The sequence below is a fragment of the Aedes albopictus genome, chromosome 3 (genome assembly GCF_035046485.1).
Source record: "Aedes albopictus strain Foshan chromosome 3, AalbF5, whole genome shotgun sequence".
Classification (NCBI taxonomy): Eukaryota; Metazoa; Arthropoda; class Insecta; order Diptera; family Culicidae; genus Aedes; species Aedes albopictus.
Window position 1 is genome coordinate 55943669 of NC_085138.1, and position 26153 is coordinate 55969821.

The 26153-nt window shown below is 38.9% G+C and overlaps 1 protein-coding gene across 3 annotated transcripts in view; it reads right to left on the reverse strand.

Moving 5' to 3' along the window:
* Positions 1-26153, reverse strand: part of LOC109427066 (uncharacterized) — a 46772-nt gene that overhangs the window by 15245 nt on the left and 5374 nt on the right. For 2 of the 3 annotated variants that reach the window (XM_062858277.1, XM_062858276.1), the window contains exons 2-6: positions 11145-11651; positions 8866-9191; positions 8655-8784; positions 1057-1239; positions 883-954 (exon numbers count right to left, since the gene is read on the reverse strand). In XM_062858277.1, the coding sequence (XP_062714261.1) occupies positions 883-954; positions 1057-1239; positions 8655-8784; positions 8866-9191; positions 11145-11561 (1128 nt within the window). In that variant the 5' untranslated portion in view covers positions 11562-11651. The remainder of the gene's footprint in view (positions 1-882; positions 955-1056; positions 1240-8654; positions 8785-8865; positions 9192-11144; positions 11652-26153) is intronic. The other variant, XM_062858278.1, reaches the window with a different exon arrangement.

The window sequence follows — 26153 nt, forward strand, 5'->3', positions numbered from 1 at the left end:
TTATTCATTACGCATGCAAAATTGGTGTTTTCTTCAACATTACGACCAACAATATGGTGCCGCGAAATCACCGCGAAATTCGCAATGTTGGCCCGCGAAATTTAAGAAATTTTGCCGCGAATTTCCATTGTCCCTAGTTTTTAGCTACAGAATGACTATGTTTGTCGAAGAAATAAGCTCCGTCTATTGAACTCTTACTTAAAATGTATTTCCAAGTTCTATTAAATAATAGGCGCTTTCAACAGAACTGTTCAGAAGCTATCATCTTCCTATTACTCAAAAAAGAATGTCCAACTGCACACATCTCAACACTCTTTTTTCCTCATCAACGGTAATTAGAAATGTAACTTTTCCATCGTTCGCTTCCGGCTCTCTACAGATGATTGAACTTGTAGACCAATTTTACTCTAATCATCTTCATCGTACGCAAACAACGCAGCCTTAAGTCCAGTTTTCTAGGAAAAAGAAAGCCATTCTGACTGACCAACCGACCGAGCTACCGCCACACGATTGAGTGTAATATTTGCTCAAGGATTAGAAGTGACTACAGGCATCGATGATGATGACGATGATGGGGATGATGGTAGTACGATTACATAAATAAGCGGATTACTACTGGCCAAACTTGGCCACCATTATACTGCCTCACTGGACATTGAAGAATGTGTGTACCGGAGGATTTTCATTCCGTCGTCGTCGTCGTCGTCGTACTCTTTATTGGAGGTCGAGACTGCTTTGGTTTGCTTCTGTGGAGTCCTTTAGGTACCGAAAGTGTGGTATTGATTTCATTCGACAAAATTGATTTCTGAACCAACACGGAGATGATGGTGATGGTGGCGGCGATGACTGAGCTTCGGATGCATAACCACGGACGACACTTACCCGATTGATTGAGCCGACCGAAAGTGATGATTGATTTATGGCCTTATGAACCAGCACGGCTATTTGTTTGCCCTTGGGGAGTTGTGTTGGTTTAGTTGAGGAGGAAAATGAGGAAAAAATGCTGATGGTTAGTTTTGCTGGAGGAAAACTATGATTGCTCTGTAAGCTAATTACCTCGTTTCTGACATCGGTGCTTATTTTTATGATTGGAAGGATGTGCAAGGAGTATTGCAGAAAGGCGCTCGTGTAGATCAGTGACAGAAAGACGACATCGGCTGCAGAGCACGAGACGAGGGCTCCAATGCAGAACATGCTGAAGATGGAAAACATGACGTACGTTGTGCAGGCGTAGACCATCTGAAAGTTTACAAAGTGGGAGATTAGCAAATCATCTTGGGCATGTTTTCTTTTTGTAAATAGAAAGTAAGCTCTTTTCATCTTAAAAGAATGATACGCAAGACCCTGTTGAAGGAATGTGAGTTCGATTCCCAGAGCGGTCATAATTCATTTGAATATTCACTCAAATGAAAAAGTGTTACAAATTCGCAGTCATAGTTTGATTTGGAGTTTTTTTTTTCTTGTAATATTCCTACTACTGTAAAATATAGTTTAGTTTCTTTGATATTTCAAAAAGTTTTCTAAACAACACTCACAGAAAAATGTTCACACTGGCTTTAAAACATGTGGCCGAAAGACAGTTGACTCTTTAGACCTCCAGGTACCTCTCTGGACCCCCCCCCCTGAGTCGTCCTAAAACACCTCAGAGACACTTTGAAACCCACCGGGACCCAATGAAACGCCATTGAGACCTCCAGATATTCCTTGAGAACCCCTGAAACGCTCCTGAGACCTCTACTGCCGTAATTCTGCAAAGTGACGTAAGCGACATTGATAGTTTTGGCCCATCTTTTGGTTATTATGCATAAAACTCTTGCTCAAAAATTTAGGTAACCTACTAAACTACTGGAGATATATTTTAAAACAACACGAAGAAATTCTTGAATTTTTTTTGGAGGAATTCTTGTAAGAACTTTCTTACTTCAGAATTTTCTGAAGGAATTCTTGTAAGAACTCCACTGAAAGAATTTTCAGAAAAACTAATTTTACAATTTCTGAAGGGATTTAAACTTATTCAGTGTAAATTTAAACACAAAATCCACTGAAGGGATAAAAAGTACCGTAAACCGGGGTCAAATTGATCATTCGGGGACTACATTGTAATTCCATAATAGGAGCTCTTAAGCGTCGTGATGATCTTAAACTTTTTACGTCATCTGGTTCATAGCTGTCTAGAGATGAGTGGAGACTTTTATTTTTTTTTAGAAAAAAGTTAGTTTTGCCTATTTTTTTGTAGGAATTTGCAATGTATTTCTCATTTAGCCGAAATTATTGCTACTAAGACCAAGCCCACTCATGGGCTCAATCAAGCGTTTTAACGTTAAGTAGAGCCCCGAACAAAGAAGCGAACCGCACCGGTCGCTGCTAAGTAGGGCTCGAAAGCGAAAAGTTTACGTACGGTTCGTAGCAGGGCTTAGAATATAGAGAAACGCAAAGTACGGTCTCTATCCGTAGGCTCGTGCGCTCTCTCGCGTTTAGCTCTCTGGGTAGCGTAAAGAGGAGACGAAAGAACATGAGTATGGATTTGTTGCCCGGTATATAGTTTCTAGAGAATGATTTTCTTGTTTTGTATAGGTAGGAATTTATTTTAGTTTGCATCAAATATTTGAAATTTTCAACCAATCAATATCATAGATCGTTACACGAATAACACAACAAATTGTCTGACATAGAATTGTGATAGAGTGACAATACAAACGCAGAAAAATAATAGGTTTAAATTGACAAGCTTTGCTTAAGTATGTTATGAATAAAGTTTTCGCTTCTTCGCCAATTTTATGATCATGCATATCGAAAATGTATTGATTTTCTCTTAAAAATAGTTACGATTGCTCATAATCGCAACTTTAGTTTTTGATTCGGCCGATCGTTTCGAAACTAATATTTGAAGAAATGTATAGTGATTCAGTGAGTTTTCTACGCAAGTAAAGCTTAGTTTCGCACATTTAGAAAAATGTCCAAATAAATAACTTGCGAAGTTCATTCCGGCAAGTTTCAAAATTATCGTCATCCGACGCAGATTCCGGTGAGAAGATGTGCGTATTTTCTAACCCGAAAAGAAACTATTTGACGGTAATAAGTGATCACAAGGATTTCTTTCTTCACTTTCCGGGCTGAGATCCTCCGCTTTGAAAGAGCTGTGCCTCGCGTTTCGTTTTGTCGTCCTCTCTCTCTCCTCTTCTTGGCGTAACGTCCTCACTGGGACAAAGCCTGCTTCTCAGCTTAGTGTTCTAAGAGCACTTCCACAGTTATTAACTGAGAGCTTCCTCTGCCAATGACCATTTTGCATGTGTATATCGTGTGGCAGGCACGAAGATACTCTATATGCCCAAGGAAGTCAAGGAAATTTCCTTTACGGAAAGATCCTGGACCGACCGGGAATCGAACCCGTCACCCTCAGCATGGGCATGCTGAATACCCGTGCGTTTACCGCCTCGGCTATATGGGCCCTCGTTTGTCGTTTTGTCGTGTATATTTCAAAAAGGCAAAAGAGTTTTGGTTTGATTGCTGTTTTTGAAAATGGTGGTCGTCAGTGGGTGGTTTATTAAATATAAATTTAAAAATATAAATAAAATAAACGAGATATTAGGAAGAAAGTGTGCGAAATGGGTAACTTCACCGTCCACGCATCCTTCCTCCCCTGTAAATTCGAGAAGTACCTTGCCGAAATAAAATATTCTGTACTCCAAGTATGTATTTCGAAGAATCATCTTTGCGCGTAAATACAACCCAGTAGACCAGGCCGCTTTGATGCATGTGTCATATCTCTGATATGCTGCAAGCATCAGTATTGACAAGAAAAGTAACACGATTGCTTTCCAGGGTAATTCCGCGTATGTATGAGATTAGATAAGGGTAGTTGCGATTTTTCAAAGATGCATTGACTGTACCTAACTCAACTCAGATATCATAGAAACACTACAGTTATTTCTTTTTGTAAAAACTAAATCATACCTATAATAATTTAAAAAAAATGCAGTCAAGCTGCCAAGTTTCACCAATTAAAATAGGCGGTGTGCAGGACTGCCATATTGTAGGTTCATCGTTATAGAAAAAGCAAGGCGTTGGATGTTAAAATACAACAATTGTTGTATGAAGTGCCAAAAAGGAGAGTGGGCTCATTATGTACTTTGACAAATACGCAGTCTACTTCAAGCGCATAGAATCTGCTTCCAACAAAATATTCATATACCAGCATCCAAAGGATCGGAATATATAATAAGATTTCCGATTGATGCTTTGTAACTAAAAGGTTGTGCCTGAGTATAGAATTAGCTGATGTTAAAATACACGTTAATGAAAAAAGGTTGCGCAAACTTATCGCAGACTGTTGGAAGACAGCTTCTACTATGACCAGGATTCAAAAATCTTGACCTACGCGAGGTTGTAAAGGAGACAACTACGTTATAAATGTGTTGGAAATGCAAGGGATGTATTTATTCAATAAACCTAATTATTAAAAAAGATGCTCATAATCTCAAATTCAGATAAATTTCTTGTGAGAAAGGCAACATGAATATTGAAGAGATGGATATTATTTTAGATAAAAATTCAACCTACAAGTCATACAGTAAGCAACAAACATATAATATAAAAAAAAGATTGCTTGAATTCCGGGATTAAATACAATCATAAATTATTGAGAAAATGATATCTTTAAACGCACCAAAACTGGTACAAATCTCCAAGGGAATTATTTATTTGAATTCAATTTTTACTAACAGTTTTCAGTCTTATCCAAAACCCCATCTTTCATAATATGAGCACAATTTATTATACTGAATAAGATTTGCAATGACCCCATAGAAATACACAAAATATTGCGATGATTTACAGAAGTGCAAAAACCGATGGTACGGAGAGAATAGAGACCACCGGTGCGCAAAGGCGACCGATCATTATTTTACTCACATGGAAACGAACGACCGGTGCGAAAATGGGTTGATAACGAAATTAAAAATCGTTAACGACGTGCTGTTGCGTGTGTAGTATTAAGCCCACGGGTGGGCTTGGTCTAAACAATCGATTGCTAATAGGTCTTCCCGTAAATGCTATGTTTCAACATTTTTGTGGAGCCTTGGTTGGGAAGTTTTGTAGCTAATCAGAACATGAAATAAATAAAATTAGTTCTTTTTATAAAGAAATAGTCAATTATTGTGATAGAAATCACTTATTACAAATGAAATTGCCTACCTTTAGACGTTTAAGGGAATTAATTTTGCATTTAAAGCATTAAATTCACTAGTTGTAAGATTTTAAACGCGTTATTCGGTTTTAGAAGAGCAAAATTAAGCGGAGAAGGAAATTTTCCTTTCCAACCGATGCTTAATTGTATACCGATCAATTTCGCCCCAAAGTGGCATTTCCAATTTTTTGATATTTGGAGTTATTTAATTTAAAGTTTAAATTTGTTGAACAAAATTCTGTCACATGGCTCCATGGAGATCCACAGGGTACTGGTTTTACATAAATTCTTGTGACAATATTTGAATTGGCACTGAAGTTTCCCGCAAAAATTGTTTTAAAGTGATCAATTTGACCCCGGATTACGGTAATAGTTTTTGAAGTAAATATTCCTAATAAACTACACTTGAAAAAGCTGGAGAACTCTTTGCATTCATTGACAAATTTCTTCACAAATATTCTTTGAAAAATGCTGAGGAATAGGATCTGCGATGATTTCTACAGGAGCTATTGGGAGAAATTTTGGATAAAAAGTCTGACAGAATCCCTTAAGTAAGGTCTGAACAAATCACGGAGAAAAATCAAGCCGGTTTGAAATAACAAACTTGTTTGTTGAATTTTTAAACTGATGGATTTGTTATTTCAAACTCAACATTTGTTGTTTTCAAACTAAAATTGGCAGTTGAAATAACCTCGATTATTTGTTGTTTCTAATATTGGTTAGTAATATACAGTCCAGTAAAAACAAACTAAAATGTTTGTTTGTTTATAACAAAATCCATGATTTATTTTTACTAATGTTCGGGTTGTCAATTATGTTTGTAATTCGAGAAAACAAACCGAAACCTTGGTTTGTTTCAACAAACTGGCCATGTTAAATCAAACCAACATGTTGGTTAGGGAAAATTCAACTGGAATTCCAGTTCAAAACAAACCAGATTATTAGTTTGTTTGATTTTGATCAGGAGTACCCGGTTCGTAGGACCATTTTACAGAACATAATTAAATCGCCTCGTGGATCGCAGCTCCAGCTGGGGTGCGGTTCGTTGCGTTTATTTATTTATTTTTTTGTTGAACTCCGAACTCACATCAGAATTTCAGGTAAGCTTCTATATTTCAACATTCATAGTGTGAAGTATGAATTCATAATATTTTTAGGCAAGTTTGAAATCCTGGGCTTCCCTGACAGGTTTCATACGGCACTTGACCGACGTATTCTTGTGTTAACGCAGAGTGAATTCACCGAGGAATTCACGATGAAAAGTGCATTGCATCATTCGTGAAATTGAGCATGAATCCGAGCAAGAAACGAATTGTGGTCAACGGTGGATTTTTGCTAGGACACTTGTCGTGATGAGGAAAAGCTGCTGAAAAGTTCCGAAGGACCAAACATATATAAAATTGCTATTTTTAAGCGAATGTTAATGTTGTTAGTAGCGAAATAAATTAAACTAATAGCATGCTTTTTAACAAATTATTTTATTAAAAACAAAAAAAAAAGAAAAATAGGAGCAATGAACAACAAATAAAAACAACTAATTTATTAGTTAGTTCAAACGACACGTTGGTTCAGAACAAACTAGTTTACGGTATATTCAAACGCATATTTTTGGTTTGAAACAACAGATCGCGGCGGTTGTTTCTGAAGCTGACATACGAAACAACCATCACGTTTGTTAATTCAACCAATGTTTTGTTCTTTTTACCCGGAAGCTTAGAAACACAACAACAAACTATGTTAGTTAGTTTTAACCGGCGTTGATAGTTGAAAACAACTAAAATATTGGTTGTGCCATAATCTACCTTGAATTCCGATTGAAACTAACTAAAACCCGTTTGTAGTTACAAACATTTTTTCTCCGTGATCCTAAGCAATACGTGAAGGAATATACGAAGGAAATGTTAAAAAAAACCTGGAGAAAGCAATGCTTGAAGGAACTTCCTATAGAATCCCTTGAGGAATTTCGAAAGCTGAACACGTGGACCAGTTCCAAGATGAATCTTTTAAAAAACTTATTGAGGACTCATGATGCAGTATGAAGAATGGGAATTACAAAAAGCATCTCTGGAGAAATTCCTGGAGGAAAATTCCATAGACAGGAATGCATTTTGAAGGGTTACTAAAAGGAATCTTTCAAGGAATTCTTGTTAAAATCATTCTAAGGAATCCTACGAGAATATTTTTTCTGTAAACTTTCCAGATTTTTTTTTATTTTTTTTTTATAATGCGCCATAGTGAAGTTGTTTCTTGGGCAGTGGTGCGAGGAGTGGGTAGGACAGGTAGGACATGTCCTACCCACAAAAAATGCCTGGTAGGACAGTCCATGACTTGTCCTACCCACGACTTTTTGAGAAACACAAAGAAAAATTTCAAAACTTGTAAAGAAAAAAAGTTCGACTACGCCGCTACTTATTTTTCATATTTCTAATAGCAACTGAAAACTGAATTGTGAAATTCTGCAGAGGAAATATGTGAAGTATGTGCCCAGGAATTCCGTAGTAAACTCTAATGAGCTATAGAATTCATGTAGGGGTAGGTAATTTTGGCTTTCTTTCACGAATCGTTTACGCTTGCCTTATTTTTTCGATTGATATTTCCTGCCTGTATTTTTCTAATGATTTCTCCTGAAATTACTCTAAATTTTGAGAGATACTACCAAGAAGCCAATAAGTAGACAGCATATGCAGTTTGGATTCCATAAAAAATACTGCCAAATATTTCGCCATTAAATCCTTATTTTTTTGGTGGATTTACAAACGGAAGCTAATTAAAAAAATTCAAACGATTCCTCCAATGATAACTCCAGATTTTTTCTCAAGAGATTGCTCCTGGGAATTCATTTAGAGTTTCTTCATAGTTTCTACCAAGACTTTTCTAAGGAAACCAAAATAAGCTGCTCCAAAGATTTCATCATTTTTTTTTGGATTTTCTCAAGAAAACTCTTCATAAAATGCAACAGTATGTTTTCAGATATCGCAAAAATAATTCTCCTATTAAAAAAATAGAACTCCTATTTTCCCCTCTAAGTTTTCTGAGCATTCAACAAAAATCCATTCATGGCATTTCTCTGGGATTTCCACGCGGAATTCATCACCTTTTTTTGCATGAAATTTCTTCAAAGATTTCATGAAAATCGCAAAAAATTCAACATGTTTCTAATGTTTTCTAAGAAAGTTGCTCAGTAAAATTTTATATCTAGATGGTAGCATTTTTAGTCTGCCAAATTTAATGACTTAAAATTGTCCAAAAATGATTTCATGCGTGGTCGCGCCTCTAATAGAGGGCAGTGACATTTGGAAACCTTGAGTAACCAGCCCTGATTTTACCTTGACAGATCTGTTCCCAATATGAATTTCGTTGTTATTCAATCCAGTAACAAAAGCATGTACGTCGTGTATATTCTGTCCATAAAGGCATTTAGATAAAACATCTCTGTAAACCTGTTAATAGTTCATCAGGAATAACTTACTTGCAGACAGCACACATCACTGAATAGGTCCACAGCTTCTGTTAGAGCATCGTGTCCCACGGCAATCTTCCGTAAATGTTCGCGTGCATCAACATCATCGAGATTGCATTCTTTCTGTAGGAAAACATCTCTGGAATTTGTAAAAAGGAAAATAGAATAGTTCCGCTTTCCAACTTTCAACCCAAAAAAAAGAGCCACACAATGAACTTACCGGAATGCCTCGTTCAGCAGTCGAAATCTGGCCCTGAACGCCAACATTGCACCGAGAAACACCGACAGCGAGCATATTTGGGCAGCTCGCAGTGCGTACGAGTAAACCAGCGCTCCGACATCGTAAAACTGCTCCCATATGGGGGAGATGCGCTCGTGAAATTGCACCGATAGCGCCAGCTCGACTGCCATCATAAAAATGGTTCCGATTATCGTGCCCAAGATCAACAAAACCAGCCCCAGATGGTGCCGCCGATGATTGACTGCCCGCCCGAGTGATTCGATCTGTGAAGTGCAACGAGGTTTTGAAGAAGGGAATAAAAACTGCTGAAAGTGTTGAATTTTTTTGTTGAAAACATCGAGGCATTATCATGTTGCAGTTGTGGTCAAAAGATGTTTGACAAAATAATTTTAAATCATACAGGGTTACGATGAGTATTATCGGCAGGTTTGTTCTCTTCATCATGGGGGGTTTTAATCGGCCAAATTTCATGAAACTTGGTTGTATAGATCAGCTTGGTTGGGAAGGATTTGAGGTCAACTCTGAGTTCAACAGCTTTCAAAAAAAAAAAAAAAAACCATGACGAGGAGAACAAAACTACCGAAAATACACAATTTCCCCTATTTTCTTGGCGGACAATTTTCTCAGAAATCAAAAAAAGTACTGCAATAAGTTTTCCAAAAAAATTTCCACAGTTGAGAAAATTCATAAAGAAAAGCCGGAAAAACTATGCCCGAACTCGTGGAAAATTATCAAAAAAATATTTTTGAGAGCGTCACTTCATATTAAATTTTCGCTGAAATTTTTGGAATGCACTTTTTTTCGTTTTTGAATATGGCCAATTTTGTTGAAAAATGTCCAAATGTGCCTTATAAACCTTTTTTGAAAAATCTTAACTCAAGAACGAAGCATCGTAGAAACAATGTTTTTTAATGAAAATGAAAGCAAATTTTCTCAGGAATCCAAAAAAATGTGAACTAGAAAGTTTTCCACAAAAATTTTTCACCGTTAATAAAATTCATAAAGAAAATCCGGAAAAACTATGCCCGGTGATTTTATAACCTTCTCAAAAAACACTATTATTCCAATCCATCGTTTTGATCCATCTATCAGTACAGAGTAAATTGATGAATGTGAAAAAGTGTCGATGTCCCTCCAAAAATATTTAATAATTTACCTAAAAATATGAAAAAAAAAAAGACGCGGACATCGTCTTCAGCCAGAGGCTGCACAGACTGAATGAAACTTAAACACTAGACAAGGGACACACGGAGCATGCACCAGTGGATACGGAGAAGAAACTATTCTCACGAAAAGTTTCATCGCCCGGAGCGGGAATCGAACCCTCGCCCCATAGCATGGTGCGATTAGAAGCTTGGTGACCCTAACCGCACGGCTACGAGGCTCCATATATGCATAGGATACAAGAAGCTCCAAACAAACTTGGGCACTAATGATAAAAAAAAAAAGATAGACAGCTTTACCCTTGAAAAAGGCCAAATAAATCAGGCCGAAACGTCGGGCAATGCGAATTTAATCGTTTGGATTCCCTAGACTGAGAAAGCCAGAATTTCCGTAAAAAACCATTTCCAGTCGAAAACCCCTGGCAAAAACTTTAAAAAAATATTTTTTGAAAATTCTCCGCGAATTCGTGCATAGTTTTCCGGCTTTTCTTTATGAATTTTCGCAACGGTGAAAAACTTTTTCCAGTTCATTGTTTTTTTTATTCCTGACAAAATTTGCTTTTATTTTCATTAAAAAAGCTTTGTTTCTACGATGCTTAGTTCTTGAGTTATGATTTTTCAAAAAAGGCTTATATGGCACATTGGGAGATTTTGCAACAAAATTGGCCATAACTCAAAAACGAAAAAAGTGCATTTTAAAATTCCAGCGAATAAAGCTTATAAAATAACCTTCTCAAAAATATTTTTTTGAAAATTATTCACGAGTTTGGGCATAGTTTTTCCGGCTTTTCTTCACAAATTTTCTCAACGGTGAAAAATTTTGTGGAACATTTTTTTCCAGTTCATATTTTTCTTGGATTTCAGAGAAAGATTGCTTTCATTTTCTAAAACCAACTTTGTTTTTACAATGATTTTTTTTTGTTCATATACCCATGAGCCCTGCCTGTGGAAAAAGTTTCATGAAAATCTGAGACCCTTCGGCCCAATTTGTACTATAATAAAAAAATCTCCATTAGTGTCTTCAAAAATAATTCAGGAAAGAAAACTTGTGAAAAAAACAGCTATTTGTCAAACATCTCTCGCCCACTACCGTACCAATGCGTCCGAAAACCGGACCAACCGGAGAAGCTCGTCAATCTTGGTTCGGCTTAGAGCCGTCCGCAGCTGAACTGCACTCGTCAGAATCCCAACCAGGATGAACATCAGTACGGTGAGGGAAATCATGATTTTCGACATCGGTGCATTGAGCAGGTTCGCAAACCAATGGCAGCAGTACATGGAAAGGATAAAGATTTGCCAGAGGAGCACCAGAACGATATCCAACTTTTTTCGGATGAGGGTTACAGGAGGCTGCCCATCGGGCGTCGATGGTTGCTCTTTCCTCTTACCGTCCGTTTCGAGGGTGGACAGTGTGAATGGCATAAAGCCGAACCATTTCATACAGCGACAGGCCGGTTGAATTGTTTGGTAAATATTTTCGATATTAAACCAATATTTCAAAATAAATGACATTCTGGATTTAACACTAACGCTTGGTTCGGTGCCCGTGTGTGGCTTTTAGGTGAGCTGCTGTTTGAATTGTGCGTTGATTTTTTGTAGCTGCTGAAATGAAAAAAAGTATTACTTTGATTATAAATTTTGTAATCCTCGACAAGCTGATGAAAAACTGGAAATGAAAAATGACCATTTGTTTGATTGTACTTTGGCTGAAAAAAAAAAGAAAGAAAAAATACATAAATTGCTCTACCAACTGATCGAAAAATAAATATGCAGGTGATTAAAAAATAAATGCTGTGGTTATTTATGCATATTTCGTAGCAAAAATTCGCCAAGTAGGGTCTTGTACCATTTGGTCAGGTGTACCTATTTTGGGCACTTGCCGCTATAACTGGGTCAGTTTCAAACCGATTGATTTGGAATTTTGTCCAGAGTTGGGCACGTACAGTATCTAACGCTGTACAAAGATTCAAATCAATCGGTTTGAGATTGACTTGGTTATAGCAGCAAGTGCCCAAAATAGGTACAGCTGCCCAAATGGTACAATACCCTACGTAATACGAAATTTGAAAATCTTCGTCCTCCCTGGTTTGGGATTTTTTTCTGATTTTATTGTTTTATCAAAAGCTGCAGTTGTAGAAATCTTCCCAAGCATTTATCGATTGATGCATGTTCAGGAATTCCTCCAGGTATATTTCTCCGATGGAAATAAAGCCTGTATCCGCAATAATCGGGACACAGAAGTACGGCTGTAACTCTGTAATTAATCGATAAAATCGGCCAAAAACTTGACTGAGAACTCTTTGGTGTATATTTATTATTTGTGCCAAATTTCATAAAAATCGATGCATTACATTTGCCTGTGGATGAAAAACAAACAGACGTGTTTTTAAGCATTTTGTACAATCATGACCAATTTCCATTCGCATCATAGATGGTTATTTTGCGCTACAATTCAAAGTTCTCTGAGGATAATTTTGAAATTTCGTAAGCAGTAGTGATACTTACAGAGGCACTTTCTTACAAAATTTTATTAACTTTGGTGAAGTTGTTTTAAAGCTACTGGTGTTGATAGGTTGGTTCTGCCAATTTTCATGAAATTTTCTCAGCAGGTAGTTGATTATGTGTGTATTATGCCTACAAAATTGTATGAGTATTGGTGTAGTACTTTCAACAGAACAATTGAAACAATAAGGGGTACTGACTAATTTCTGTCAGAGGGGCGATAATCATGATCCGTCCCAATATATGTTCCGACTAAGAAATATTGCGTAGATTTTTTCGAATTTTTTTTCTATGCAATGATTGAGATTGAGAATTTCATGTTCAAAATTTCAGCCATTTCCTTTATCAAATTCAAAAGTAACAGGGCTGACATGCTAAACTAGGGACTGTACAAAATTCAATTGCGCGCGTTCTACTGTTCCGTTGCTACAACAAAAAGTACTGCACCGATTCACATGAAATTTTGCATGTGAAATGACCACAACTTAAGATGTTATCAGGCCAAATTTGAGCAATTTTTATGTATCTTTTGCAGAGTTACAATCGTATTTCTGTGTCCCGATTATTGCGGATACAGGCTTCACTTACCTGGAGTTCATCGGATGTTCATTCATGATTCTTCAAAGTTTCATGGTAGAAATTTTTTTGGAAGTTATTCTTTCAAGTCCTACACTGCCCGTAACTGCAAAACGGTCACATTCGACAAAAGTAGGCATTGAAGAAAATGGAGCTGAAAGTTTTGCGACATGGTAAGTTCGAAAAAGGATCGAAATTTCAAAAAAATGGCAAAAATTCAAAATTAATCCTTTGGCAATGAAATCTTCTACAGCTTTTCTTCTATGCTAGGCAAATGGTTGGAAAAATAATTAGACCAACATTGACGGTATGCTATGAGGCCAGTGTGTATTCCCAGCGTGACTGTTATGTGATTACATTCGTGAATATTTGATAATAAGACAAAACGACTTGGTAGTTTTTCACATTTCGCAGAACAAACTTGTCAAGTTCATTTTGGTGAATGAAAGTACTGATGATTAGGAGATGATCCCCGGTATTAACTCAATATCGTTAAAAACTTCAAATGTTACAAATATGCAGTTATGGGCAGTACAGGTTCCAAGAAACATTACTAAAAAGTCATTTCAGGTCAGTTTCGTAAAGAAACGCTCAAAGAACGTTCCTCCAGGAGGGGCTTAAATTTTTTTTCTCGAAACAAGTTCTTTCAGAGTTCCTGTATTTATTCAAAAAACTTTGAAGATAGATTTTGTGGAAATTATCGCATTTGGAGGTGCGAGGGCAAGAGATGGTTGAAGGGTTTGAGGGAGGGAAGCCACATAGGTAACTGAGCCGGAACAATTTGTTTATTTTTCTCTTTGATTTTACATTTTACAATTTATTACCGCTTTACATACTATACTAAGTTAGTTTGGGAAATCGAAGTATTCGCGGCTGTTTTGAGGCTAGGGATAGCAAAAATTAAACATTTGGAAGGAGGGATTTAAGTGTCTTAAACTAGAATATTTGTTCACTTCTTCTAATAACGTTGATGGGACAAAATGTCATGATCTGCAACTGAACCAAAAATCCCTTAATTAATCCAAGGTGATGGCGCCTATCTCGTGCCTTTGAAAACACATTCCAACACAAAGCAAGTGACATGTTGATGAACATCGCACTTTCATACGTTCAACAGAAATCCATTTCATTGCATCAGAGATCATATCGTTTATCTGGCTTTTGTTTTTTGAGCCTTAAAATCTTGAAAAACAACAGCAGTCTTGAACTTTGAGCCGCCATTTTGGATTTAAGTCTGGCAGCTTGGAAATTCTGGACGCCATTTTTGGACTCCAGACTTCTTCCCCATACCAGATACACCCATATTGAATGGTTTTAGATGATGATGATGATTTTGTTCTACCATCTATTGTAGCAAGGCAGCTGCCTATAGCACTGGAATAATCTGAAAAGCGATTTGATCAAGATTGTACTGTTGTTAGTGATCAGTCATTCTCCTGTATGAAGGGCCAAAAAAGGTTGTACGGACCCGCAAGCAGAGACACTTGCGCGAAACCCGCGTAAGGGAAAAAGAATCTCCTTCCAAAAGAAAGTTAACACGAACAACTGCAAAATCAAGCCCTCGATTGACAGAATACTCCCAATAGATGGGGTCTTATAGCCCGCCCGCAATCCACAATTGTTAACAACAAGGAGGAGGCAGCCCCAGGCTCCTGTCCAATTCGTTTCAATCGGGTGCCCTGATGGTCCCTTTCTTTCCCAATATATGATTTATATGATATGTTGTTTATATGTGTGATTGTTTATTATATGATTGAACATTCTTACCTTTTTGATATCTGAAAACTAAAATGTTATGATTATATTTAGTTAACATTGATTCATAAATGAAATTTACCTGAATCCTCCTGAAATAAAATGTCAACTAGCAGTAAAAATTCAAATATAACACATACAGAAAAAAGTACACCAAACTTAGATCTTAGAATGTACATAACTGCCTGATTACTTTGGACAGGAAAATATGTAGCAAGATCTAAATTTGGTGTGGTATATCTTACACCGCAACGCACCATTGTAAGGTGATCTACCCACGTAACGGGAAGGCACACCCATATTGAATGGTTTTAGAGCCCAATACTCCCAAAATTGTTTAACCGCTATTTTGAATTTTGAGACGCCATCTTGGATATTCTGGTCACTATTTTTTAACTGCGGTTGTCTTCACAATACCAAATATACCCATGTTGTACAGTTTTAGAGCCTAAACCTACATTAAACAGCCGCCATCTTAAAGTTTATGCCGCCATCTTGGATATTTTGGTCGCCATCTTGGATATTTCAATCGTCATTTTTGAACTCCAGAGTCCAGACTTCTTCCCAATACCAGTTATACCCATATTGCATAAGTTTAGAGCCTGAAACTCCATTGAACAGAAACCATTTTGAATTTTAAGCTGTCATCTTGGATTTCAGACCGCCATCTTGGATATTCTGGCTGTCATTTATGGAGTTCAGACACCATATTATATGGTTTCAGGCAGTGCCGCGAAATATCAGCGTACAAGTCACAAAAAAGCTGATAAACACCAAACTTGTATCACCCTGTCTCTGCGGTTTCTGACTCGCTCTATCTACAGTCGCTAACACCCACGGGGATGCTACGGTGATCTGATTTTGTTGCCGCTTATCATGCGCAACCAGTGCTCACTAATACCAACATTCACTCAATACAGCAGCACGTAGATGCTATCGACTGCTTCGAATTCACAGGGTATTTTTCGGCTTTCAGTCTGTTAAGCGATTGAAACGAAAATATCTTTCTTACGCCCGACGTTTCAATGGGCTATGCCATCTTTTTCAAGGGTTCTGTAAAGGTCAATTGGCTTAGTTACATGAAGATACAAGAACATACAAAAAACTACAGTCTCACAAGAATATTTTAAGTTTTTCGTCTGGAGGTTCAATCTTTGCGTGAAACCTTGTCAACATATTATGGTTCATCAATTTCCTAAAATATCACAATCAAAATCACGATTTAACAATTTGAACTACATAAAACAGACAAAAACGACAACGAGAATTACAACAGCTATGAGCTCGGCCGCCTAGAGAGAACGGCTTCCTTGCTGCATTCGGCCGACAACAACCATCGCTTTGCCCTAGATAGAACAGAGATACTCGACAGTCACCGACGGTACTCTGCTCTCCCTATCTTCGAGGTTTGCCACTTCGTAAACTCGGACGAGACGGTAAACAAACTAAGCGATTGCGACGGTCTTAGTAATATGCAGGAATTTTACACACACTCAAAACCAAAACAAACCGCACAGATACACAGACAATAGATAACCAGACAAACCTGAATGACAATGACACACAATAGCTTATTTGACATAACTTGCATACAACAATTAATTTCCTCCATAACTTTCATAGAATGACTACAAAATGACCGTTTAAATGTACATAGTTTTACGACGAAGAAAGATAGTGTAGTCCAGTGTCCAGTTCTCTTCCCGTTTCGTGTAGTAAATCCAATAGTTAGAAACTGTTTTTGTCTGTTTTATGTTGCTCAAATTGTTAAATCGTGATTTTGATTGTGATATTTTAGGAAATTGATGAACCATAATATGTTGACAAGTTTTCACGCAAAGATTGAACCTCCAGACGAAAAACGAAAAATATTCTTGTAAGACTGTAGTTTTTTGTATGTTCTGGTATCTTCATGTAACTAAGCCAATTGACCTTTACAGAACCCTTGAAAAAGATGGCATAGCCCATTGAAACATCGGGCGTAAGAAAGATATTTTCGTTTCAATCGCTTAACAGACTGAAGTACAGCAGCGGGAGAAAATAAGGAAAAACGCACTTTGGCGAACAAAGTTTGCGAAAAGAGGTGTTGTGTGTCTTTTCACAAGCAATTCTCACTCTCTGTAGAAACTTTACCTAAACATCTACACTCTGAAATTGAAAATTATCTCAATTAATGCCCCTTTTCCAGATCAACACATTTATTAGATCTAATGTGATGTAAGCGTTTTGCACCTATATCCCTCGTAAAAAGGTAAACATTCAAATTTCACGACTGTGTTGGTGAATATTTTGGCTGGAGCATAAATTTATGCTCCACGTAAGGAGGCAAAATCCAACCTATCAAACTCCATAGTGAAATAATAGGTTGCCGTCCCCTTGTTAACACCAGAAAAGCCAGAATCCCATCCACGTCACCCGGTCACCCTCGTTTCGCTATAATCATCCTGACTTGGATATGGCTCATGTGAGTGTCATGACTCTCTCCGTCATCTCAAGCAGATATACGCGAAACAGCATGTAAAACTATGCATGTGGATTAGCACAAGCACGGTACTACGTCACAAATCCTATTGGTTTTGCATAGCTCAGTTTAAACGCACACATTGAGCGCACCGCGCAGTTCGCCCTGTCTATGGCAAACGCTCTCACTTCGCCCGTAATGCATCGTTGCTCAGAGAGATTGATTCTCTCGCAACCCGCCTGCAGCATACTCAGCAACTGCTTACCCACAACATGTTTGTCATTCCAGGCGTGACATGCTAGCTGGTTCGTATCACCTTGGGAAGGGTGAATCCAGAAAGCGGTTCTAATTTGTCTCGTGATGATCGCGATTATTCGCAGGAATATTTTGGTCGCCATCTTGGATATTTTAATCGTCATTTTTTGATTCCAGATATCTTTCCAATACCAAATATACACGTATTGTATGGTCTATGAGCCTAAAACTCCATTTAACAGCCGCTATCTTGAATGTTGATTTATTCATTGATTTAGCTATATTAAAGAGACTTTTAGCCTTGAATGTTGAACCGCCATCTTGGATATTCTGGTCGCCATTTTTGGAGTCCAGACTTCTTCCTCATACCAAATATACCCATATTGCATGGTTTCAGGTCCTAAAACTCCATTAAACAGTAGTCTCTCGAATTTGGAGCTGCCATTTGGATCCACCATCTTGAATATTAGGCTGCCGTCTTGAATTTTGGGCCGACATTATGGAATTACTGGTCTCCAATGTCCATTTTCACCTAAAACTCGTCTACCGTACTAAAGGTTACACAAGACACCACAGTTTGATGTGTCGCATGATGAGCTTCGTTCAGTTTTATATACGGCCAGTTCCACCGGTCCTGGTCCGGAACGCTGAAATGGCCATAACACCGGAACGCCTCGACCGATCCGAACCATTTTTAAAAGCAAAATTTCTCAAAATTTCTTCAGGCACTTTTCCATGGTTTTTCATGGATAACATGGAGTCCTCGGAGGCATTCCTGAAAGAACCACAACAGGAATCGCTTGTAGAATCCCAGCTGAAGCTATTGGATGAAGGTCAAGAGGAATTCTTGGAGGAATCCTGTGAGCAACTTATGGAGAAATCCCAGTATAAAATTTCTGGAGGAATTTTTGGAAGTATTCTGGGATGTATTTAAAATTTCAGCAGAATTCTAGGCGGAATTGCTGGTGGAAACTATCCAGAAATTTCTAGAGACACTCCATCAGGAGTTCCTGCAGATATCCAAACAAATTCCTTGAAGAAATACCTAGAAGAATACCTAGAGAAGTCCCATGAAGAACCGTGAAAATCGTTGTCGGCGACATGAACGCGCAGGTAGGAAGGGAGGAAATGTACAGACCGGTAATCGGGCGAAACAGCCTGCACGCCGTATCGAATGATAAGGGCCAGCGATGTGTAAACTTTGCAGCCTCCCGTGGTATGGAAACCCGAAGCACCTTCTTCCTCCGCAAAGATATCCACGAAGCCACCTGGAGATCACCCGACCATCAAATAGAAAACCAAATCGACCACGTTCTAATCGACGGTAAATTCTTCTCGGATATAATCAATGTCCACACATACCGCAGTGCGAATATAAATTCGGATCACTACTTAGTCGCTGTATGCATGCGCTCAAAACTTTCGACAGTTATTACCACGCTTCGAAGTCTAACGCCGTGGCTCAATATCGAGCAGCTGCGTAACGTAGAAGTGGCTCAAGACTACGCGCAGCAGTTAGCAGTCAGTGGCCCTACCAACGGAAGAACAGCTTGCGCAGCTATACTTGAACATGGCTGGATAGACATCCGATCCGCCATAGGTAGTACCTCGGCTACAGCACTAGGCTTCGCGACTCCGAATCACAGAAACGACTGTTGCGAGAATGCTGCAACACCGTACGAGAGCGAATGAGGCACGTTACAGACAGGCGCGGAACAGGCAGAACTCAGTCTTCCGGATGAAGAAGCGCCAGCAGGAAGAACGAGATCGCGAAGAGATGGAAGAGCTGTAGCGTGCTAAGGTCACACGAAAGTTCTACGAGAAGCTGAACCGCTCGCGCAGAAGCTTCGTGCCACAAGCCGACATGTACCGAGATAATCATGGGAATATTCTCACGAGCGAGCGTGAGGTGGACGAGAGGTGGCGGCAGCATTACGATGAGCACCTCAATGGCGACGTTGCAAGTACCGAAGGTGGCGTGGTAACAGATCTAGGAGTATGTGCACAGGACGAAAGACTTTCGGCCCCTGACCTTCAAGAGATTGAGGAGGAGGTTGGCCGGTTGAAAAACAACAACGCCGCTGGAGCAGATCAACTACCAAGCGAGCTTCTAAAATACGGTGGAGAAGCACTGATGAGAGAACTACACTGGGTCATTACCAAGATTTGGGAGGAGGAAGTATTACCGGAGGAATGGATGGAAGGTATCGTGTGTCCCATCTACAAAAAGGGCGACAAGTTGGATTGCGGGAACTACCGCGCGATCACACTACTGAGCGCTGCCTACAAGATACTCTCTCAAATTTTATGCCGCCGTCTATCACCGATTGCAAGAGAGTTCGTGGGGCAATATCAGGCTGGATTTATGGGTGAACGCGCTACAACGGACCAGATGTTCGCCATCAGCCAGGTGTTGCAGAAATGCCGCGAATACAACGTGCCCACACATCACTTGTTCATCGATTTCAAATCGGCGTATGATACAATCGATCGAGAACAGCTATGGCAGATTATGCACGAATACGGATTCCCGGATAAACTGATACGGTTGATCAAGGCGACGATGGATCGAGTGATGTGCGTAGTTCGAGTATCAGGGACACTCTCGAGTCCCTTCGAATCTCGCAGAGGGTTACGGCAAGGTGATGGTCTTTCGTGCTTGCTGTTCAACATTGCTTTGGAAGGTGTAATAAGAAGAGCGGGGATAAACACGAGTGGGACGATTTTCACGAAGTCCTTTCAGCTGCTTGGTTTCGCCGATGATATTGATATTATTGCTCGTAAATTTGAGACGATGGCGGAAACGTACATCCGACTAAAGAGTGAAGCCAGGCGAATCGGATTAGTCATTAATGTGTCGAAGACAAAGTACATGATGGCAAAGGGCTCCAGGGAGGAATCAGTGCGCCCGCCACCCCGAATTCATATCGACGGTGATGAAATCGAGGCGGTTGAAGAATTCGTGTACTTGGGCTCACTGGTGACCGACGACAACGACACCAGCAGAGAAATTCAGGGGCGTATTGTGGCAGGAAATCGTGCCTACTTTGGACTCTGCAGAACTCTACGATCGAATAAAGTTTGTCGACACACGAAGTTAACTATCTACAAAAGGCTAATTAGACCGGTCGTCCTCTACCCGAGCAGGAGAAAATAGCTGAGGTATACCAAACTCAGGTATGGAAAACCGAATACCTACAACCTGGTTGAGGTATTAAGAAGCCCTGCATAAGAGGTAAAATACCTAAATAATAACTGGTTTATATTCTGCGCATAACACGTGAATAATAACATCAGGTATGGTAATACCCAATTAATAATCAGCGATTTTTCCATACAAATAGCTATTTTTCCATAATTGGATTATACATCAAGCAGTCCTCAACACCAAATCAATAACTTGTTGAGGTATTTTATCAATACCTACAAAATACAAAAATAAGTTATTTTCAATACCTGGATAACCGACCAATACCTAGCCTTGGTATCATACCTGACTTTGGTATGTTCATGTTATGTGTCAGTTATTCATTCCTGCTCGGGTATGGTCCCGAAACATGGAGCATACGTGCAGAGGACCAACGCATCCTTGGAGTTTTCGAACGGAAGGTGTTGCGTACCATCTACGGCGGAGTGCAGATGGAAGACGGGACTTGGAGAAGGCGAATGAATCACGAGCTGCATTAGCTGCTGAGAGAACCAACCACCGTTCATACTGCGAAAATCGGAAAGCTACGATGGGCGAGTCACGTCGTCCTGATGTCGGATAGCAACCCGACTAAAATGGTTCTCGAGAGTCATCATTCCTGGTACAAGAAGACATGGAGCGCAGCGAGCTAGGTGGGTCGACCAAGTGGAGGACGATCTGCGGACCCTACGCAGAGTGCGGAACTAGAGACAAACAGCCATGGACCGAGTGGAATGGAGACGGCTACTATGTACAGCAGAGGCCACCCCGGTCTTGGCCTGAACGGTAAGGTAAGTATGGAGGAAGGCTAAGAGGAGTTTCTGGAGGAATCTTTGGATAACTTCTCTGGAGGAATTCCAGGAAGAACAACCGAAGGAATTTCTGCTAGTACTCCAGGAAGATTTCCTAGAATGAGCCTAGCAAAAAAGCCAGGAGAAAGCTTTAGAACAATCCCTAGAATTTGTAAAGTGTCACAGTTAGAATTTATAGAGTAGTCCTAGACAGAATAGCGGGAAGAATCGCAGAAAGAATTGCTTGAGGAATCCCATCTGGAATTTCTGGAGAAAGCTCACTAGGAGCTACTGAAGGAATCCTATGAAAAATTACTGGAGGAAGCTTTGGATAAAATCGTTGAAAGCAATCCTAGAGGAATCACCGGAGGAACTTCTGGAAGAATGGCCGGAATATTGCCATGAGTGAACCCCAAGAAATCCCACGAAGTACTCCTGAAGGTATTACAATGAGAATTTCTAGAGCAGTCCCAGGAGGAATCGCTGGTAAAACCACAGTTGCAATTGTTTGAGCCATCTCAGCTGGAATTCCTGGAGAAATCCTAGTATGAATCGCTGCTACAGGAGTTATAGGAGAAAGGTCATCAAACACGCGGGGGGTATTCCAAGAGAAGTCCTTCAATAAATACCCGGAGGAATACTTGGAAGAATCGGTAGAGGTATTCTGGAGGAATCTATGAAGCAGTCCCTGATTAAATCTCAGGAGGCATTTCTGGAGGAATTTCAAGAAGATTACCCGAACATATTGCATCAAGTAAGAATGTCAGGAGAAATCTCTAGATGTATTCCTGAAGGTACCACAGTTAGAACTTTTGGAGAAGTTCTAGGATAAATTGCTGGGAGAAACGCAGCTGGAGTTTCTTGAGGAATCCCAGCAATAGATCCCGGAGGAAGGCAAATGGAAGCTTGGAGGAATCTTATGAAGAATTTCTGGAAGAATCTCTGGATAAAATCTCTGAAAGAATTCATGGAAGCTGGAAGGATCCCAGAAAGATTGTCTTAAATAATACCACAGGAATCCCTGAAGGGATCGCAATATAAATTTCTTGAGGAATCCCTAGAAGGATTACGAGAACAGAAGTATCATATTAAGAATTTCTAGAGAAATCCTAGGAGGGATACCCGGGTAGAGGTAAAATACTGACGATCAAAACATGATATTGGTTTGATTGATATAAGAGATAAAAGATCTGAAAATAATATCTGAAAAATGTTCCTGGAACATCTGAACAATATCAAAATTTGATATTTCAAGATCATACGAATAGCTCGCTGCTATTGGTTAGATCTTACAAAATCTAAATATGATTTGATGATGATGTTCCAGGAGTAAATTTTTGATTTTATTTTTAGATCTTTTATCTCTTATGTCAATCAAACCCATATCACTTTTTGATCTCCATATCAAAATATGCTATTATTGAGCTCTTTTCCTCTACTCGGGTAGCAGGAGTAATCTTTGCAGAAATTTCTAGTGATCTAATGCATGGTTGGATAAGAACGAAGGAGCAGCGGCAACGATCGGTTATCTGGTGGAAAACAAAGCTGCAGCTGATCAAGAAGGGAAAAGTTGGCCTGGTGAAACGTGTATGTCGTTTGGAAATGGAGGAAAATGGGAACGTCGAAGAGCATATAATCGAGATGGATTCATTATTTGACAAGCTTGCGAAGGTATGTTGTGAAATATCAGAAGAAATGAAATGCAGTTTCATCATAGCGAGCTTTCCTAAATCCTACGATATTTTAGTCACTATGGTGGAGGGATTCGCTGGCAAATTCCAAACGGTAAAGGCTAAACTTCTGAATGAGTTTTACAAACGTCAGCACAAAGTTTCGGTCCAGGAGGAGAAAGCGATGAAAGCTGCAGTGTCGAGAGGAAGGAAACCGTTCGGTTTGGAATCGGATCGTCGCGAAGAACGTCGTGTTTGTTTTGAGTGTGGCAAGCCAGGACATATAAGACCAAGCCCACTCATGGGCTCCATCAAGCGTTTTAACGTTAAGTAGAGCTCCGAACAAAGAACCGAACCGCACCGGTCGTTGCTAAGTAGGGCTCGAGAACGAAAAATTTACGTACGGTTCGTAGCGGGGCTTAGAATATAGAGACACGCAAAGTACGGTCTCTATCCGTAGGCTCGTGCGCTGTCTCGCGTTTAGCTCTCTGGGTAGCGTAAAGAGGAGACGAAAGAACATGAGTATGGATTTGTTGCCGGGTATGTATATAGTTTCTAGAGAATGATTTTCTAGTTTTGTATAGGTAGGAGTTTATTTTAGTTTGCATAAAATATTTAAAAATTTTATTTTTACTTGCTTTGGAATTTTCAACCAAAACATAGATCGGTACACGAATAACACAACAAATTGTCTGACATACAATTGTGATAGAGTTACAATACAAACGCAGAAAAATAATAGGTTTAAATTGACAAGCTTTGCTTAAGTATGTTATGAATAAAGTTTTCCCTTCTTCGCCAATTTTAGGATCATGCATAACGAAAATGTATTGATTTTCTTATAAAAAAAGTTACGATTGTTCATAATCACACCTTTAGTTTTTGATTCGGCCTTTTATTTCGAAACTAATATTTGAAGAAATGTATAGTGATTCAGAGAGTTTTGCTATTTTAACACGTACATGTTTGAGCCGGGGTTGCTACGCAGCAAGTAAAGTTTGGTTTCGCACATTTAGAAAAATGTCCAAATAAATAACTCGCGAAGTTTGTTCCGACAAGTTTCAAAATTATCGTCATCCGTCGCAGATTCCGGTGAGAAGATGTGCGTATTTTCTAACCCGGAAAGATACCATTTGACGGTAATAAGTGACCACAAGGTTTTCTTTCTTCACTTTCCGGGCTGAGATCCCCCGCTTTGAAAGAGCTGTGCCTCGCCTTTCGTTTTGTCGTGAATATTTCGAAAAAGGCAAAGGTGTTTTGGTTTGATTGCTGTTTTTGAAAATGGTGGTCGTCAGTGGGTGGTTTATTAAATATAAATTTAAAAATATAAATTAAACAAACGAGACATTAGGAAGAAAGTGTACGAAATGGGTAACTTCACCCTTGTAGAAACAATAAGGCAAAGCAGAAAAAAAATCTGCGAAGACCCCATGCGAATAACACCGATCATACAGAATAGGAGGTTCGACATTAGATCTATAAAAACAACCCAACAATTGGGGAGATCTTTCCAATATTACACAATTATTCACAGCTCTTTTATCCACATTTTCATATATTTAAAACATATTCATCAACATGTTATCTGGATCGTTTGGTATAATATGTCCACGCATCCTTCCTCCCCTGTAAATTCGAGAAGTACCTTGCCGAAAGAAAATATTCTGTACTCCAAGTATTTCGTAGAATCATCTTTGCGCGTAAATACAACGCATTAGACCTGGCCACTTTGATGCATGTGTCATATCTATGATATGCTGCAAGCATCAATATTGACAAGAAAAGTAACACGATTGCTTTCCAGGGTGATTCCGTACTGGCTGCGTATGTATAAGATTAGATAAGAGTTGTTACGATTTTTCAAAGATGCTTCAACTGTACCTAACTCAATTCAGATATCATAGAAACACTTCAGTATTTTTTTTTTTGTAAAAACAAACTTTAATCATACCGATAATAATCTAAAAAAAATGTAGTCGAGCTGCCAAGTTTCATCAATTAAAATAGGCGATGTGCAGGACTGCCATATTGTAGGTTCCTCGTTATACAAAAAGCAAGGTGTTGGATGTTAAAATACAACAATTGTTGTATGAAGTGCCAAAAAGGAGAGTGGGCTCATTATGTAATTTGACAAATACGCAGTGTACTTCAAGCGCATAGAATCTGCTTCCAACAAAATATTCATATACCAGCATCCAAAGGATCGCAATATATATTAAGATTTCCGATTGATCCTTTGTAACTAAAAAAAGAAGATGGTTCTTTTACAAAGAGCTCCGAAGAAATCTTAGAAACAATGATGAAAACACACTTTCCGTGTTCCATTGTTGCTTTCACTGAAGACCAGAATACATCTGTATCGCAAACTGAGGCCAATGAAACCAGGAGATATATTCATGAAGATGATGAATCAACTGTGTTAGAAGGCACCAGGAGTGATGCATGCATTCTGGGCGATCAAATTATTACTGAACAAAAGGTTAAATGGGCAATTGATTCCTTTGAACCCTTCAAAGCGCCGGGTAGGGATGGAATTTTTCCTGTACTACTCCAGAAGGGTAAAGAAATCTTAGCACCTATTTTAACCAAGTTGTTCCGATTAAGCTTATCACTAAGCCATATCCCTACAGCTTGGAGAGAAGTGCGAGTCACTTTTATCCCAAAGGCAAATAAGAAGGATAAATCATCACCAAAATCCTTCAGACCCATAAGTTTATCGTCCATTATGTTGAAAATAATGGAAAAAATACTAGGCGAGTATATCAAATCGTCATATTTAACAAAAAGCCCATTGAGCCAAAATCAATTTGCATATCAAGAGGGCAAATCTTCGGTAACAGCACTTCATAAGCTGGTTACAAAATTGGAAAGATCCTTTGAAGCAAAGGAGATTTCACTTGCTACGTT